Source organism: Protomyctophum bolini (genome assembly GCF_963924005.1).
Source record: "Protomyctophum bolini genome assembly, chromosome: 4".
Taxonomy (NCBI): domain Eukaryota; kingdom Metazoa; phylum Chordata; class Actinopteri; order Myctophiformes; family Myctophidae; genus Protomyctophum; species Protomyctophum bolini.
The window spans coordinates 24,580,176-24,598,157 of NC_137865.1; the positions used below are offsets into that span (position 1 = coordinate 24,580,176).

The window sequence follows — 17,982 nt, forward strand, 5'->3', positions numbered from 1 at the left end:
CTGCCCTAGAGCTAGACCATCGATTACCAATGTTTTGAGGATGATTATTATGATAAATAAAACTCTGGTCTTCAGAGACCAGACGGCCAGGTCAGTAGCAGTGGGCGTGGTTTTCTGTTTCCACTGATGTTTTTCTTCCCATAGAGATTTGCAAAAATATATAATTTTAAGTCTAGAATCAAACCATCCAGGAGACTGGTAAATCATGCCTGTAAAACATTTGATTCTGTGATTTATTTTAATTGAAACCACTAAACAAAGGTTATTTATTACATGTAGACAGTATCATATAATTAAATATTATTATTTTTCTTTTCACAGAATCAAAGGTTGTATGGTTGGTCATGAATCACCAGGATCCTGGATGTCTTGCCTTGATGTTAGGCTTAGAATAATTACATTTTTGTAAATCTCTATTGGAAAAAAGAATGGCCGATTTTTCGGGGAAACTAGAAAACCACACCCACTGCTATAGGTTTCTTGTCGGCCATCTTGAGAGCTCCCACATCAAGAGCAGCTGGCACTGCCACTGGGCCATATACAGTAGACGACTTAGTAGGTGCTGTGCTGTCTAAAACAGTGGCACCTTACCATGCCAGCGTGTCTGCCTCATTTACTTCTGCACTCAAGGATGCACTTACTAACATTTCCTATCAGCCACGCCACGTGTGAGTACTGCCCTTGACATGGTCATAAATGACCAGACCACTCTATAGGGCTCACTAGGCCTGACTTGTACTTGTTTGTGGGCCGGTGTTGCCCTTGAGGATAAGTCAGGCAATGAGGGCAGAGCATACATTTTTCAGTACCAATAATATCTTCGTGCTACATTTCATAGACCTTTCCTTTGTGGAACTGACATTCGCTAGAAAGTGTGTATGCAACCGCACATTAGGAGTGAATGCTTATCGCACATTAAACCAGCAAGAATATAATGGGATGGTAGTACCAGGAAAACACAAATACGCCACAATGTTTTATCTAAAACACAATGCACATGTTTTTATTTTATTTAAATACACAGACAAAAGTAATAATTGCTCTAGGTAAAAGTTTTCCTAAATTATTTTGTACATTTCATACATATATTTTGCATTGTGTACAGTAGCAAAATGTTGTAAATATATCTGTCTTAGGTATATACAGTACAATATAGAATGGTAGTATATAGTGACAACAATAGTTACAGAGACAGGGGATAAAATATGAGGTGATGATGACAGAACAGTGAACAAGTTCCCTTGGCCCTGCGGTCCATGTTTTACCTCCATGACGACTCTCTGGATGTCAAGACTGCAAGACACACAAAAATAAGTGGGGGGTGATGATCCCTTTGTTTGGTTCGATTTGGAAAACAATGTTCTGGGTAGAGAGATATGACATGAAGACAAATCTGGGAACATGAGGATACTGCCTAGTTTATGCTCAGGGCTTAAAGCCAAAAACAATCCCAAGATTGAAAATTATTTTTTGCAAATCTGCACTGATCTCATTAAATGACCCCTATGAAATCCTCAGGACTGAAATCCGTCCCCAGGACTGAGAACTTTAAGCCCTGTATGCTCCATTGAAGGATGGTATCACGCACCAAAAATGCCTGATCTACTAGCCTGAAAGAGCCCTATGCTTTCCTATAGGCATAGAAGGGCGGAACAAACTAGTGCTGGAAACCGACGTCGACTTCCTATTGGTTCACCAACCTATGAGCATGCCTCCCCTCCCCCCGCCCCCCATCCTTCTCCCCTTACCTCCCCAGTAGAACACGAAATAGAAGGTTCGCTCCTACTCCGTATGCCACCTTTCCTGATTGGCTCGCCCAGGCATTTTTTCTCCTTTAAAAACTAAACGCCTGCGGTTTCTGAGGCTACTGATCTACAAGCTTGCAACATGCCGTGGATGCAACGCGTTGTAACCTTGTAGATAGACTATTTTTGGCATGCGACACCGTCATACGACGAAGTATAAATTGTGCTTGCTAGGACAATGTCCCAGATCATTGACACTAGATCAGATATTAGGTACAACTGCTGTTGCTATCGACAATGATAGCTCAGTGTTTTGGGACAATGTTCATTTTAAAGCATGCTTCTACAATCAAAGGATTCAAAGGATTGACAGGTCTGCAGACTCCAGAGTCAGGAGTGGTTTAACCATCCCACCCTCCTCCTCCAAATCGCAAAGAAACACCACACAGAAAACAGGAAGGAGGGAACACAGTCACACACATCGCCCTTTGGCCTGTCTGTATGATAAGAGGAACTTGATTAAAGGGATACATGCTGCACTAAGTTTTATGTTAGCAGTGTTTTAGATTGTCTGTGATGAATATCGGGAGCAATGTAAGCATTGCTTATTCATTAGATGTCTGATTATGTAAATTAACTATGACACTAAACATACAGTACATTAATGACAGGCCAAAGGTCAGGTGTGGCAAGAACTGAGTACCAAGGGTATCCATTCAAATTGAGGAACCGAAAAAATAAACACCTCAACAAATCATGGCCCTGTTCTAATACTTAAAATGTCCCCCATCAATATGGAAATGGCCGAGAACGGGCAAGAACAGTTGTTTGTAAAATCTAGAGATACTTCCATACGGACATATACCTTAATCTGCAAGACATTGCACGGTACATTTATTGTATTGGTGAGTTTAATTGAGTTTCTCAAGCAACACAACTCTTTCACAATCTTTTAATGCTTCAGAGAATCTGTAACTCTGCCTCGCAAAAGTTGTGAGAGAAGGTACGTGTCATTTCCGTTCTTTAAAATATATTTTTTGAATTTCCATTTCTGCTAAGCAGCAATAAATAAGGTAGGCTTCGACTAATTCGAGTTACAGTACGACTTTTTTACACGACTGCAAAGGCAAAACGGAACTGTTTTTAGGCGGAAGCATTTTAAATGTTAACACATTTATCTGTATTTAAACAAGGGCCATGACTTCAAACAGGAAGGGAATGGGACAGTGCAATACATTTTGCAGAGCCCTGTCGACCATATTCACACAGCATGGTTGGCAGCATGGACGTCAGAGCAAAATGGCCGACCATGTGAATATGGTCTCGGAAAGGCTCTTGCTCTTTGGAAGTCAAGCATCACCAAAGTACAAGGCAGTGTATAGATATATACCCCCATCCATGTAAATAATATCCACACATAAAAAGGCAAACTTAAATGACACTGGTCTCCTTTGAGTTTTTTTCTTCTTTTTTACGTCACAACATAAAAAAGAACACACTACAGTCTGAATGTCTGTTGTAGCCATTCTCCAATGTTAAGTGTGAACATGGTATTACAGTGTGTGTTTTACTCTTTATGCAGCTAAAGCTGTCCTTAGGGTGGGAAGGTCACCCTGTGTCACGGAGAGCACTGAAGGAGGAGATCCCGGCTGCATGGAAGTAAAGCCAGAGCAGCTAGATGTTAGTCCACAATTACAACGGCCATTGCTGTGTTCACACGGACAGATTCAATAGATACAAAGATGCAAATCTACACAGTGTGTTTGTATCTTTGTATCTGAAGTTGAAACCAGCTCAACCTTTTTGTAGCTGGTGTATCTTTTGCAGCAGCTACAAATGTCGGATGTACAGTATTTTTGTATCTTCATCTCGCTGGCTTCCTTTGAAAATGAATGGTAGACTGTAACTTTGCATCTGCCCATGTGAACACAGCTTAAGTCAGCGAGAGAGAGAGAGCTACACTGTGAAATCCTCAGTGTCAATTAAAAGGTGCTGTAAGTAATATTGATATATTTGTTAAAAAACCTAAAGCTCAATTATTGCTATATAGTATACAGCTATTACTCAGTAACATTTGTCTTTTCCTCACTCCAGCTGTTTAATAAACAGATACAGAATATAAAATGTCAGACGAGACATGAATTTCACCTAATCAGAAGAGAAATTTCATTTATCAGCAATCAATTCCACTTGTTTATCCAGTACCATGTGAATTCTCTCTTCTGATTTAATTGGTATTGTGACGTGAAATTGCATTTTCCGTTCACTAAAAGGTAAAAAGATGTAGAGACAAAAATCGAGTCTAAAGCAATGATTACTATGCTACTGAACACTAATTTTAACACAATATCACTTACACCACCTTTAACGAGTTAGAAATTGATACATTTTAACAGTTTAACACTGAACGATTTGACTGTGTAGACTGAAAGGAAGGGGCTGGAGGACATGAATAAAAGTTGTATAATGAAACTATCAAAGCATACACTACAGGTTAGTGAGACGAGGAGGACGCAGAGAGGAAGAGGCGCTCTACACCAGACTAGATAATGTGTGAAAGGGAGCAAGCAACTGGAAATCAGCTGAAGGAGAAGTAGGAAAAGGTCCATCAGGGAGGTGACAGCCAATACGGGTAAAGCGTAGAGGAAAGCAGGACCCCTACCTAGTACCCACCCACATACGGAAACCTCCACCATCCAACCAGAGCTGATGGCTGCGTATACCATAAAGGAAGCACCCAATCAAGTCAGGGATGAGGGGCAGAAGGACATGGGGGCGCTTTAGGGTGGAGAGCTGGGAGAGAGGGTTGGGGGGGTGGGGGTCTCACACATACACACCCTCGGGATTAAGACTGGACACCAGAGGGTTCTGCAGGTTGCGTGGATGTCCCAGGAACTGTTTGGCGGTGGGACGAGGCGGCGACTCTGTCGAAACGAAACCGAGGCCTGGAAAGTGAAGAGAAAGGTGGCTGTTAGTTTCACTGTTCACCTGTCTATTTGTACACTAAGTCAATGGTTCTCAACCTGTGGAACCGAGTCATACAAAATGTGGGGTCCTATGATTATTTTGGGGTCCACAGCCTGAAAAGGTTGAGAACCACTGTGCTGTTATCCACACCTCCGTTCCTGTATCCCTCATGCAGCAGGTGTGCTAGCTCCAGCTGATCCAGCTGCTCGTGAAGGTCCGTGCGTGAGTTTGTGTGCGCAGTCGGCAGGACGCCCGCCTGCTGAATGAACTGCTGCAGGTTACACTGCCTCAGCTCCTTGTTCAGGTCTTCCAACTCCTCCTGCTTGACCTGGGGGAGCGGGGCGGGCAGAGACAAGAGAGAAGGAAAAATGCAGTCAGCACATTAAATCACCCTTCAGCTGTATTTTATGGCATCGTTTCCCAAACATTTGTGGGTCACGGTCACGGACCGATTTCTACTGGGTCACGACTCGTCGAGACCCGTAGCAAAGTGCTTGTAGATCTGCTATTTTCACTAGTTTGGAAAAGCATAATGTCTCTTTTGGGTCTCGACCTGAAAAGTTTAGGAACCACTGTTTTATGGGGCCATCATTGAAGCTGCACTCAATTTGTTTGTTTTTTGGCCACAAGGTGGCAGCACGTCCACATCACAGAGGGGCTGGTAAAAACAACTGACCTCATCATAAGACATCATCAGAGCAATCACCACTAGACAGTAAATCAGCCAAGTTCCTGAATGATCAGCTGCAGCCTTCTGACTCAACTAGAATCCCAAAGCCTGGGGCATCTGTGATTTTCTTTCTCCTAATGTTTGCCACCCCCCAGAATAGGGATGCTAGATTTCACGTGGTTACGCTTGATGTGCAGAGGCAGAGGAGCCACAGCAGTCTGCCACAGTGCCAACCCCCACCCCCCCCCCCCCCCCCCACCCCTTGCCACTGGCCATAGTCTGTTTGCTTGTAATTAATGCTGGATAGATAGAGGCAGCGTACTGAGACAGTTCACACCTGCAGGCTGCTCCATTAGTCTAATGACAGAAGGACTGTGCTCATCAACACTAACGCTCTATAACTGGCAGGCATGCCACGACTCATCATCACATCAGCCGACTGTCAGACAACCCTCGATACTAAAAGAAAAATGCATGGGGTTTTATTACGCCGTCGTATCTCTACAACAGTGTTGATGTGCCACGAAAAGAAGGAAAAAAAAAACCCAGAAAGGCCAACAGATGCATCGTTTTATAAGGTTAGGATTCAAAACATTCACAATGCAATGCCTAACAAACACAAACACAAACTAAATGCGTGAATCAGGATATATAAGTGCATAATAATTTTATCCGGCTGCTGCCTCATTTCTACCTATCATTAGATGGGTCTTTGAGATTGCCTCCTTAGCGTGTTTCTTATCCATGAAGCAAAGTCGTCCTTCTGTTCCAAGACAGCCATTTCCAAGCTTCAAGTTCATAGTCAAGCTGCCAAATATGTCTGCAGTTCTACCCCTACGGCAGTCTACGGGCCTGGCTGAAATCAAATGAGCTTTTCATAGTTTTTTAATCAAGTGTCAAATCCAGTAACACAACCATTACCATTACTTTGACTCCAGCGAGTTGGGCATGGGATGCAATGGTCTTACAATGCTGACGGCACTTACTAATGAATAGTGACAAATGCACTTAGCCCATATAAGAACTAAACTAAACTAAAACTAAAAGAAAAAAAACTTTCAGGAATATTGGTGGAAAACACTTCAATCACACTGCCTATTTCCTTTGCGACACACAGTTCAAAACAACACCATATATCAGATATAATGTCCTTCAATCATCAGGGAGGAACTAGTCTATCTGAGCTCCATAAAGTGGATGGATTCAAGGTTCAGGTTTCATGAGGATTATGAGGAAGCTTGAGTTTCATTTTGAACTGGGTCAGGCTTTTATTCCAAGGACACAATACAAAACAATCACATCTGACCACACAACCACCTAAAGTAAACACATAAATCTGTGGGCTGGCTAATCAACAAAAAAAATTACTATTGAAATACAACACCTTTATTTGATTTTTTCATACAGTATGCAAGAGTACAAGGATATGTAGATACTGTCACTGTAATATAAACACCATTAGTAACCACGTGTTCTGAGCTCGCAGAATAGATCATACCCACCAAACCAGTTCAACTAGACACTTAAAGGTGTCTTCCAATAGAGAACATTCACACAAGGTAGGATCTGAGTATACAATTTCATTCATGTGCTCATAATAACATGAATAAATATGTATTTTGCAAATCATCATTTTGCAAAGGTAATAGGTTGAGATGAATGTCCTTATACTGCAGTGCACAGCAAAATCCTGAGCGTTAATTCAACCCTCAAATATACTGTCTTCACTCTTCACTTATAGAATTTTATTTAAGCAGCATTAACGTTTCGGTCGGTAAGGCCTTCATCAGACCTTCAACATGCCTGATGATGGTCTGACAGACTGAAATGTTGCTGCTTAAATACAATTCTGTAAGTGAAGACAGTGTGTGGGATTCCAGTCTTTTCCTACTCTTCCAGTTCATTTATCCAACGCACCTGACCCCCGTAGGTGTGCATAAGGACTTTTTTCTTCTAAAAGTATAAAAAATGGACCATTAATTTAACTTTCAGTGTTAAATTATGTGATAAGTGCATAAGTGTCTGCTATGTTATGCAGGTAGGAGAGGGACGTGAGGGGTTGGCAACATCGACCTAGAGCCCTTTTTCCGCAACAGAGACCTCTCTCCTTACCTGCAGCAGAGTCTCAGCCTTCCCCAGTGCTATGTCATTCTGTTTTAGCCGCTCCGTCAGCTCCACCCCGTGCTCCACTTGGCTCTGCAGCTCCACCTTCACGGCGTCCAGGCACTCCTCGGGTGCCGCTCCGTTGACATGCCCTGCCTGGGGCCCCCCGCCTGCCGCTTGGCTCTCCCGCTGGATCTCTTGCTCCAGCTGAGCGGAGCGCACCGAGAAGTCGTGGAGCCGCCGACCACAGTCGTCCATCTTGCCGTGGAGCTCCCCCAGCCTCCTTCGCATCCCTCGCTCCCGATCCACCTCCGCTCGCATCTCCTCTTCCCAGTACTGCTCGTGGGCCAGTTCTCCTTGGTTCCTCCGCAACGCCAGCTCCAGGGCTTCCAGCTCCTCCTGAACGTGGGTGTCAGAGACCGGGGAAGGGCAAGGGGATGGGGAGGGCCGCTCCCAGGCATGAGACTCCCTCTCTAAGGTTTCGAGTTGGGCCTCGATGGCCCTCAGTCTCTCTTGCTGCTGGAGAACCTGTCGGAAGACCTCCTCTTTGGACGGGCCTGCGGGAGGCGAAGGAGACGGCGATGGAGATGGCACATGCGAGGACACAGGACTGGGCGAGGGAGAGGGCGAGTGTGAATGCGAGGGGGAAGCTCTCTGCTCCGGCGAGTCTCGGGGAGACCGTCTGAGCTGTTTGGCTTTGGTTCTCGGGGAGGTGGAGGGTCCGAGGTTGAAAGTGAGGGACTTCTTGGGCTGGCTGCGTTTGGATGGATCCGATTCAGGATGCCTGGGCAGGGGGAGAGGTGTCGCTCTGTCTTGTTTGGATCCCGGCCCGTCACTGCTGCTGGGCCCTGTGCGGCGCAGGAAGAACTGGACCTCACTGCCGTGCTGGCCTAGCTTAGCCAGAGACTCCAGAGGCCTGTCTGTGGCCAGCAGCTGCCTCTCCGTGTCTCGGAGACGCTGGATCAGGACATAACGCCCTGTCTGACCTAAGACAGAGAATAGAGAGAAAAAATCACACCCGTGTGAAGTGAGGGGCGCTCTTATCATCGTACATCATCATGAATCATCTCATACTGGCATCAGAATGCCTGTTGCCACACATCTACGTCATATTATTTGGCGGACATTTGACCTAATTTCTCCTTTCATTGTCAATGGCAAATATGAGACGTGTGGGGACAAGATGACATACATTTTCCCTTCATTGTCAATGGCATTTAATGTTTGTGTTGCGGACCTTTTGTGAGGACAAAAGCTATAGGATGGGCTAGCGCCCCTCAAAAAAGAATGACTCAGTCCTAACTGCCAGGTGCAGTGCAGAGTATGGGTTTTTATGCCGTTCAGACTATGAAAGTGTCCACTAAGGTCATCAGTACAGTCACTAGTAGAGAAGTAGAAAAATAAATATGTAGTCCAGGCGCTTTTCAAGCACCTGGCATAAAAGGTTATCCTAAAGAGAAAACTGTGGAAAAACATCAATCATTAATGTCAAGAATAAGAAGAGTAATATGGTAAAGTTCAGTGAAGTCTATTTCAGTGTCTCCACGTCTTTTCTTTACTAATTCCTCTAATGAAGCCGCAATTACTTCTACACCAGTCTGGATGATTGAGAAAATGACAGGATTATTACGGTGATGCCAGTAGCCCTCACTCCCTAACCACTAGGAATAGGATGAGTCTGTTATGTTACATAAGACAAAATATTAAAAAAGAAAGTACGGGGGGAAAAAAGCTCAAATAAAAGTTTCCACAAGGGCCCTGAAACGAGGACAAACCCTCCCTGATGACTTGGCAGGCTGCTCACTCAGGGAAGGAGGAAAGTGCTAAATGTGGAGTGGGGCTGTTGAATACAGCGGCAGTGTGTATGGCTTCAGCTCTGCCTGAGGACATGGGGTTGAAAGCCATGGCGCCGGTCCAAAACGGACCCCTAGACGCTTCTGACGGAGCACTTTATTTAGGCCACAGTGGAGTTTGAGACGGGAAAACGCGAAACAGAAAGCTACCTTGAAGGCCTGCATCAAGTGTTCATTACATTTTAGAGTCTAGAGTCTTTTGAATAACAGAAAATGTAGTTTTATTCATCTGAAGTCATCGTCTAAATATCAAAATCTTAGTCAACAAAATGAACGGCTGCACCAAGCTTTCATCATTATTCCTCGTAGGATGCAAGGGATGCAACAGAATTATTTCAGAGCAGGAAGTGGGCTTGAGATACTGACCGATGGCCTGCGCAAGAGCAATGACTACATCCTGGCAGGAGGTCTCCTCCGACAGGCCGCACACCACCCGCACCACTCCGTCCACCCACACTTTGAGCTCCATCTGGGACCAGGCCGGGCGGGGTGAGGGGCAGACAGGCTTCAGATAAGATCCACTCCGTTCGATTTGGCGTGACTCAGCTCAGCACTGCATGGCAGGGGCACTGTGGAACACATAGAAACAAGACATCGAAAGGTCAGAGATGGATGGATGCTCTTCATGATGAATCCAAAAGATCCAGCTTCACAGACACACACAGATCGTCATCAGAACAGGACTTGTCTGGTGTGAAGAAACAAAAGCAGGTACCACTTTGGTGGCAGGGATTCCCTAGCATGGCATGGCCAAACTAATATCACTGCATAGATATGATCTATTAATATTATTATTATTATAATATAATAATCTCCCGAGGGATGTTTTCACAAGAAAAAGAAAAGCCTGGGCAAACGAGCCACGTGTCCTGGTCTAGGAGTGATTAGTGAACTACAGTGCAGACGTAGTTCTGTGGTGACGTCAGTGTTCTCCGCTGTTTTCTATGCGGAGAGAGGTGGTGAACCAATCTGGCCCTCTAGACCAGACATCACACTGCCTGGGCCACTGTGGGCCACCCGGCCCTCTAGACCAGACATCACACTGCCTGGGCCACTGTGGGCCACCCGGCCCTCTAGACCAGACATCACACTGCCTGGGCCACTGTGGGCCACCGGGCCATCTAGACCAGACATCACACTGCCTGGGCCACTGTGGGCCACCCGGCCCTCTAGACCAGACATCACACTGCCTGGGCCACTGTGGGCCACCCGGCCCTCTAGACCAGACATCACACTGCCTGGGCCACTGTGGGCCACCCGGCCCTCTAGACCAGACATCACACTGCCTGGGCCACTGTGGGCCACCGGGCCATCTAGACCAGACATCACACTGGCTGGGCCACTGTGGGCCCGGCTAGGGATTCCTCTGGGTGCACATGCCTCTAGGGGGTGCACGTGTGACATTAATAGTGTAATGGTGTTGCTGGCGTTATAATTTACAATATATATTATCAACACATTTCTCTGAACTTTGACCTTTCACCAAATACCTCAGTAGGTCAGTTCACTTATTCCTTTCAAACCATGAGAGAATAATTAATAAGGTCATATTCTCTTATCACTGGTAAACATAGTCATATGGGAACATTTTACTGCATCAAATTGGAGAAATCTCACTTCACAATCACCTGTAATGTACAATACAGTTTGTAATGTAGATATGGAAAGAATTGTATGGATCACAGGGCAATTAAGCTTAGCCACAAAACTACATTTATCTAGCTTTCACACAGAACATGGTGTGAGTTTAGCCTACCTTGTAGGTAATGGTATGACATAGTTGTTGTTAATGTAAACACACACACACACACACACACACACAAACTTGCTTTACTGCATCAAAAGTAATCAACAAACTATACTAAAAAAACTGGTCAAACATTGACCAAATTGTCAATAAGAAAGAGGCAATATTTGTGGAGGCGTTGTGAGCTTGTAGATCGGCTAATTTCACAATATTTAACTGTGGAACCGATTCAAACTAAATGTAATGCCTCAACTCCTACATTCCAAGTGCTTGTCAGGGTGGTGTGGGGGGGGGGGGGGGTCCCAGTTTAAATATATTTTAAAATAATATTTTGGGCGATCATGGCCTGAAAAGGTTGAGAACCACTGATCCAGATGAACGCTTCAAGGGAAGAGATTTAGTTAGAGATTCCTGGTGGTTTGTTAGGAGCCCTGGTGGTGTCTTGATGTGGACCTGGGAGTAGAAATGCCAATCTCTAACCCAATTAAACACTCCACTGCCCTCCTTCAAAGCCGTTATGATAGCTTACTGCCGAAGGGAACAGACAGAGAGAAGCCGGATAGCAGCTTGAGCAGATCTGTATTTAGGGATAGGATTTGTGTACATACGTGTAACTGTGCTGTATGTACGCGGAAAGAAAGAGAGAGAGACAGAGAGAGAAGTATACAGTATGTGTCTCTGGTTGTGTACACTGAGAGAGAAAAGTGTGTTTATTTGTGTGTGTGTGTGTGTGTGTGTGTGTGTGTGTGTGTGTGTGTGTGTGTGTGTGTGTGTGTGTGTGTGTGTGTGTGTGTGTGTGTGTGTGCGTGCGTGCGTGTGTGCGGCATGCATACATGAACATGAGTTTGCATACATTACTTTCAATTGGTGTCAGAATAAGTTTTGGTCCTGGCGAGAGGAATCAAAGTGCAGCACAGCAGGCAGCTGAGCACACGTCTGGACAGCAGGTTGAAGCTCTTTTTTAGGCCAGATGAACATTGTTACGACCGCTCCCCTGTACTTTCATGACCAAGCCTTTTAAACTATGGCAATAATGTACCTCTGCACATGTAAGTGAGCTGTCTCAGGCAACAGTAGTGGCCTATATCTACAGACCATGGTGATCTGAACAAACATAACTTTGCAGCCTGTGAGTAAGAACAAAACAACAACTTGAAGCAGTCGGACAGATGGCGCACTCTCTCTCCATCTCTCTCCCGTTGCTTCTCAAAGGGAGGCGTTCTGATGCTAAACCCTGCCATTATGTTCCCTTCATTCAGAGCCGGCCTCTCCGTGCTCCGCCGGCCGCCTATAGGGGAGCTGCCTCGGAGGAATGCACTGACTTCATCTGCCGACCGGAACAATTTCTCGCCTTTCTCAACAAAATGCTCCCCCCCCTCCCCGCCTGCCCCGCTCTCACCCGGCCGTGTGCACCTCCCCCCCCCCTCCCCGCCTGCCCCGCTCTCACCCGGCCGTGTGCACCTCCCTCCCCGCCTGCCCCGCTCTCACCCGGCCGTGTGCACCCCCCCCCCCCTCCCCGCCTGCCCCGCTCTCACCCAGCTGTGTGCACCTCCCCCCCCCCTCCCGCCTGCCCCGCTCTCACCCAGCTGTGTGCACCTCCCCCCCCCCCCTCCCCGCCTGCCCGCTCTCACCCAGCTGTGTGCACCTCCCCCCCCCCTCCCCGCCTGCCCCGCTCTCACCCAGCTGTGTGCACCCCCCCCCTCCCCGCCTGCCCCGCTCTCACCTGGCCGTGTGCACCTCCCCCCCCCCCCCCCCCCCCCCCCCCCCGCCTGCCCCGCTCTCACCCGGCCGTGTGCACCTCCCCCCCCCCCCCCTCCCCGCCTGCCCCGCTCTCACCCGGCCGTGTGCACCTCCCCCCCCCCCTCCCCGCTCTCACCCAGCCGTGTGCACCCCCCCCCCTCCCCTCCCGCCTGCCCCGCTCTCACCCAGCTGTGTGCACCTCCCCCTCTGCCCTGTTGCAGCTGACCCGGCCGCCCCCCTATCACCATTACTCATCTGCTATTTAGACGCCAAACATGAACTCTGCTGGGAGGCTATCTAATGTGGCAACAACGTTGAGGAGAAACGGCAGGACGGGACAGGAGACTCAAACTAAGGGGGATTTGGGGGGCGGGGGGGTCCACAAGATATGACAGACGCCGGTAATAAAGAGGATGGATGATCACATTGTAGAGAAATTCCATGGTCTGATGATTCAGCCAAGGAGATTCAATCTAAAAAAATAGGAGGGACCACGGCACAGAAAGGGAGTGCTCATCAAACGCAGGAACACAGGCGGTATTTCGACACTGTGGAGTGTGGAGTTGACGATTCACCCCCCCTACCCCCTCCATACTGTACAAAGTGTGCTTGCTGTTATTGCAGTAGATCATTTGCCCGAAGTACCAGACACGGAAATGCACACGTGCACAGTCAGTGCACACACACAGTGTGCCCAGGCTGTGTAAGTAAATAGCTAACGGTTATATTGACTAAATACTTTAAACGTGAGGCACCTGTCCAGAGAGGTGAGCGTGGGGCAGGGTTGAACGGAGCTTTGAATGAAAGCAGGCCTTTTATAACGCAAGCCCAGTATCACTCAGACCTTGTGTGGTGGAATGCAGTGTTACACCCTGTGTGAGAAGAGGGGCACACTGGGGATGAGACAACGCTCTCCTTTGTATGCTGAGGTAGTAGCACCTTCACACACGCACGCACGCACACACACACACACACACACACACACACACACACACACACACACACAGTCACACACACACGCAGTCGCGCACACACATTCAAATCACATACTTAACCAAAGCCATTTCATTCACCTTCATGCATCAACATAATAACCCTACAAGAACAAACAAAGACTGAGAGACTGCATGCATGCATGTTGAACTCTTGACTTCTTCTCTCTGTCTCTTTTGCTGCATGTGCAAAAACATACCCTCCCCTCCCCCCCAACCTCGCCATCTAGTTGGCCTAGAGCCAACTTGCATGCAAACATGAATACAGATCTATCCGTCTAGCCTCGTGCTTTTCAACTGCACACAAGGACTGTCATCAGTTTGGAGCCCAAATATTAGGGATGCGCGATATCATCGGTAGCATAATCGGAATAGGCCATATCGGCAATAAAAATACCATATCGGTATCGGATTGGTCTCAAAATAATCCAGATTATTTTAATCGGTTTTCACCAGTTGTGAAAACAGACACTTGGTAAAGAGTATAGACTTTATTAACAGACGTTGGGCCAAGATGCCCCTAGTGGGCCTAGGCTTTTTTTCCCATCGTGGTCCTCTGCATAATATCGGAATCGGTATCGGCTGACCCTGTAAATAATCAGAGATCTGATAACGGTCATAATTTCATAATCGTGAACTCCTACCAAATATATATAGTTGAATTCCCCTCAGTTCACCATCATGGACAGGGTAAAAAATGACCTCAGCTCACCATCATCCAATATCACCTAAATTCAAGGTGTAAAGCTTCAGTTAAAGTCAGTATTTCAAAGCCAAAGAATCCAGAATGTTTAGTGGAAAGCAAAGCTCAGCGCAAAAGTGAAAAGTCATCACGCTGTTGTCATCTTGTCATGGGCGCTCGGCACACGCACGCACACATTCTTACAATTGCGACACATTAAGACTGCCAGTCTCCCATGATGCTGGGTTCACGTACATCCTGGCCGGTGAAATGTGATCAACTGTCCTAACAGGAAACAAACAGGCCTGGAGGAGCTCTCAGGTTGCTGCGTATTCTCACTGTCATTACAGGCATAACAGTGAGACGCAGACATCCGCTTCACCCGCAGAGTCCCATGTCACTTCACACAGTTATGTAATGTACTGTCAAGTACTCACATTCTTTACTTATAAATAAAAGTATCAATATACTGCAATGCAGAAATACTCTGTTACAAGTAAAAGTCCAGAATAAAAAATGTACTTGAGTAAAAGTACAAAAGTATTGGCATCAAAATGTACTTAAAGTACCAAAAGTAGAAAGTACTCACAAATGGCAGAAATGTATACAGTAGGGCTGAAGTGGATAATGTATGTTTTGTAATAATCTAATCTACAAAGTAAACTATAGTCACTGTTTCTGATTCATTGAAAATGGTGGGCCTTGTTGTAAACAAGTGTAATGCTTAATCATGGTGCCGTCCACAGTAACAGTTTTTGTATTGACCCGTTCTACATACTGTGAATACGAATTTCAATTAATCAATCAATCAATCAATCAATCAATCAATCAATAAATCAATCAATCAATCAATCACTATGTTTTCAGTAGTAAAAAACAGTCAAAGGAGTAAAAGTACAATATTTGCTTCCAAGATGTAGTGGAGTAGAAGTAAAAGTAGTAGGAGGAAATTGGAAATACTCAAGTAAAGTACAAATACCTCAAAATTGTACTACAGTACTAGTAGTAAATGAACTTTCCACCACCGTATACCGTATGTACAGTACGCCACACAGAGGCTTCCTGGGTTATTGTTCCATCAGGGGGGGGGGCATGTCAAAGAGAACATAAAAAACAGGATGTCTATAGGCCTATGCACATTTATAGGCATGTCCTCAACAGCAATGGCTTTGCATACAAAGTGAAACGCGGAGTATTCAAGTGTGTACTCTGAGTGTGTATAAACACAGTTAGACTAACACTCAGGATTCTACCATGTTAGATCAGTGGTTTCCAAACCTTTTCATCGCGAACCCAAAGACCCCAAAAAAGAAAGTAGACGTTTGCCTGGCCGGGACCCAAACTAGTGAAAACAGCAGATCTACCAGCGTTGTGAGCTTATAGATCAGCTATTTTCACCACTTCTTAAACATTTCTTTGCTAATTTATGGAATTTCTTAGATTTTTCTCTGATTTCTTCGTGAAATGACTGGGGGGGGGGGGGAATCATTCATTCATGAAAATCTTTGATTTATGTGAATGTTTTGAAATAATAATTATAAAAAAACGAAATAAAGGAAACCAAAAGGAAAGGGACCCATAAATGGGACTGCTTGCATGCGTGAGCGGTGTGACGGTTCAATGCAAGACAGATAAGGTGCAAAACTGCAAACTAACTAAATGACATGTGTTCCCCATCAGCGAACACACCCGTTCCTAATCCAAGCAACAGAAGGCGGAAAACACTCACAATTTATCCACACATGACAACATTCCACACCTAAAACCCCCACCCGGACACCACAGGCCATCAACAAGAAGGAGTGGAGAGAGAAATAAAGAAACCTCCACAAAGCCCAACCACCTTTATTCCAACCCCACCCTCACCAACAACACACAGGACAGAAGTAATCGAAAGTAAGTCGAAGCAATCAAAAATCCTGGGTCTCTCACTCCAGACCAATATGTCCCCAGACTGTCATCCGAGGGGCCCGTCTGATGAATGGTGTGTGTGTGTGTGTGTGTGTGTGTGTGTGTGTGTGTGTGTGTGTGTGTGTGTGTGTGTGTGTGTGCGTGCGTGTGCGTGTGAGAGAGAGACGTGCACACATATCCATACGTAACACACACACACACACACACACGGGAGAAAGAGTGGCGGTGGCAGAGAAAGGAGCAGTGATTAGAGGCATGTGTGTGCCCTTCCTTCTCTCCTCTCTCATCATCAGTCAGCCGTCCAGCCCTGTCAGCCTCGTCTCTTTCATCACCCTGTCTCTGTCTCTCTTCAATAACAGCCCCTCGGCTCCCGGCCGACTAACAGACAGTACTGTGGTTTAGCATCACAGCCTTGAGGAGACGCGGGCCTCGTCTCGGTGCCACTCTGAGTGAGCTGCGGTGTCAGTCCCACTTGGGCCTTTTTTTCCCCTCCTCTTTTTGGGGGGGGGGGGCAAGGCTGAGCCTGAAGAAGCTCCCGTTACGCCACGCTATGGCTACTCAAATCCAGGGGTCATCAATACATTTCAAATTTTACCACGCCATTAAAATATCTCTGCTGTCGGGAAGAAACCACCTAACTCTAAAATGTTCATTTTTCAGGAAATAAAGAAAACCTTATTTTTTTCAAACAATGCAATACCGCGTCATCAAAGTTGGTGACTTCCTTTTGTATGTCTGTGTCAAAAAATATATTTCTTTACAAAGATGTCCACCACAAGCCAGCATGGGGATGACCCCTGCATCACATCGTACGGACATGTGCACACGCACACGCACACGCACACACACACACACACACACACACACACACACACACACACACACACACACACACACACACACACGGTGGTCGGCCACACCCTTAAAACTTGATTTCCTTCACAAGGGAGGATGTACTGACTTCAGTTTAGTCACCTGTGTATTGGGAAACATACCAGAGAATGAAAGCTGACAGTCAAGAAAAACCTTGGGTTATTAACATGCTTCTCCTGTACTCGAGCCCCGAGGCTACGCAGAGAATAAGCAGCCTTTGTGTGTTCTAACGCTGTGTATCACGTGTGTGAGTGTGTCTTTGTGTGTGTGTGTGTGTGTGTGTGTCTTTTTGGCTCATCTTTACGAGTGCCTGCTCTAGCTCAGTGCCATTGCAGTGCTATCTCTGTACGTGCAGGAGCCTTTGGGACAATGAGGGCAATAAACATATCAAAACGCGCACTATGTAGCCTCTGATATGAGCAACAGATATACAGTTAAGATGTATTATGGGTGCCAATGCCTCTAAGCATGTGCACGCACGCACGCACACACACATAACAAGAGACAAACCATTGTTGTCAAACACATTGCCCTTGACACATACAAACGTGACTCACTATCACTACAGAGAACGACCCCCTAGCTGGGTAAAGTATACGGTCAGATAATGACGGTGCTGCTGCCTGTGCTATTAGTGGACAATGGCCAGTGTGCCCCTGTGCCAGCCAGGAGAGGCTAGTGCCCTCTGTGCCACTCCGC

General features: G+C 46.2%; 2 protein-coding genes across 4 annotated transcripts in view; one reads left to right on the plus strand and one right to left on the minus strand.

Annotated features, from left to right (window-relative positions):
* trim44 (tripartite motif containing 44) overlaps nucleotides 1–17,982 on the plus strand; it is a 466,525-nt gene that overhangs the window by 356,286 nt on the left and 92,257 nt on the right. The window lies entirely within an intron of this gene.
* Nucleotides 1,012–17,982, minus strand: part of rassf7a (Ras association domain family member 7a) — a 45,999-nt gene continuing 29,028 nt past the window's right edge. For both annotated transcript variants that reach the window (XM_080761117.1, XM_080761116.1), the window contains exons 2-6: nucleotides 9,705–9,907; nucleotides 7,495–8,471; nucleotides 4,863–5,040; nucleotides 4,583–4,690; nucleotides 1,012–1,293 (exon numbers count right to left, since the gene is read on the minus strand). In XM_080761117.1, the coding sequence (XP_080617243.1) occupies nucleotides 1,262–1,293; nucleotides 4,583–4,690; nucleotides 4,863–5,040; nucleotides 7,495–8,471; nucleotides 9,705–9,807 (1,398 nt within the window). In that variant the 5' untranslated portion in view covers nucleotides 9,808–9,907 and the 3' untranslated portion in view covers nucleotides 1,012–1,261. The remainder of the gene's footprint in view (nucleotides 1,294–4,582; nucleotides 4,691–4,862; nucleotides 5,041–7,494; nucleotides 8,472–9,704; nucleotides 9,908–17,982) is intronic.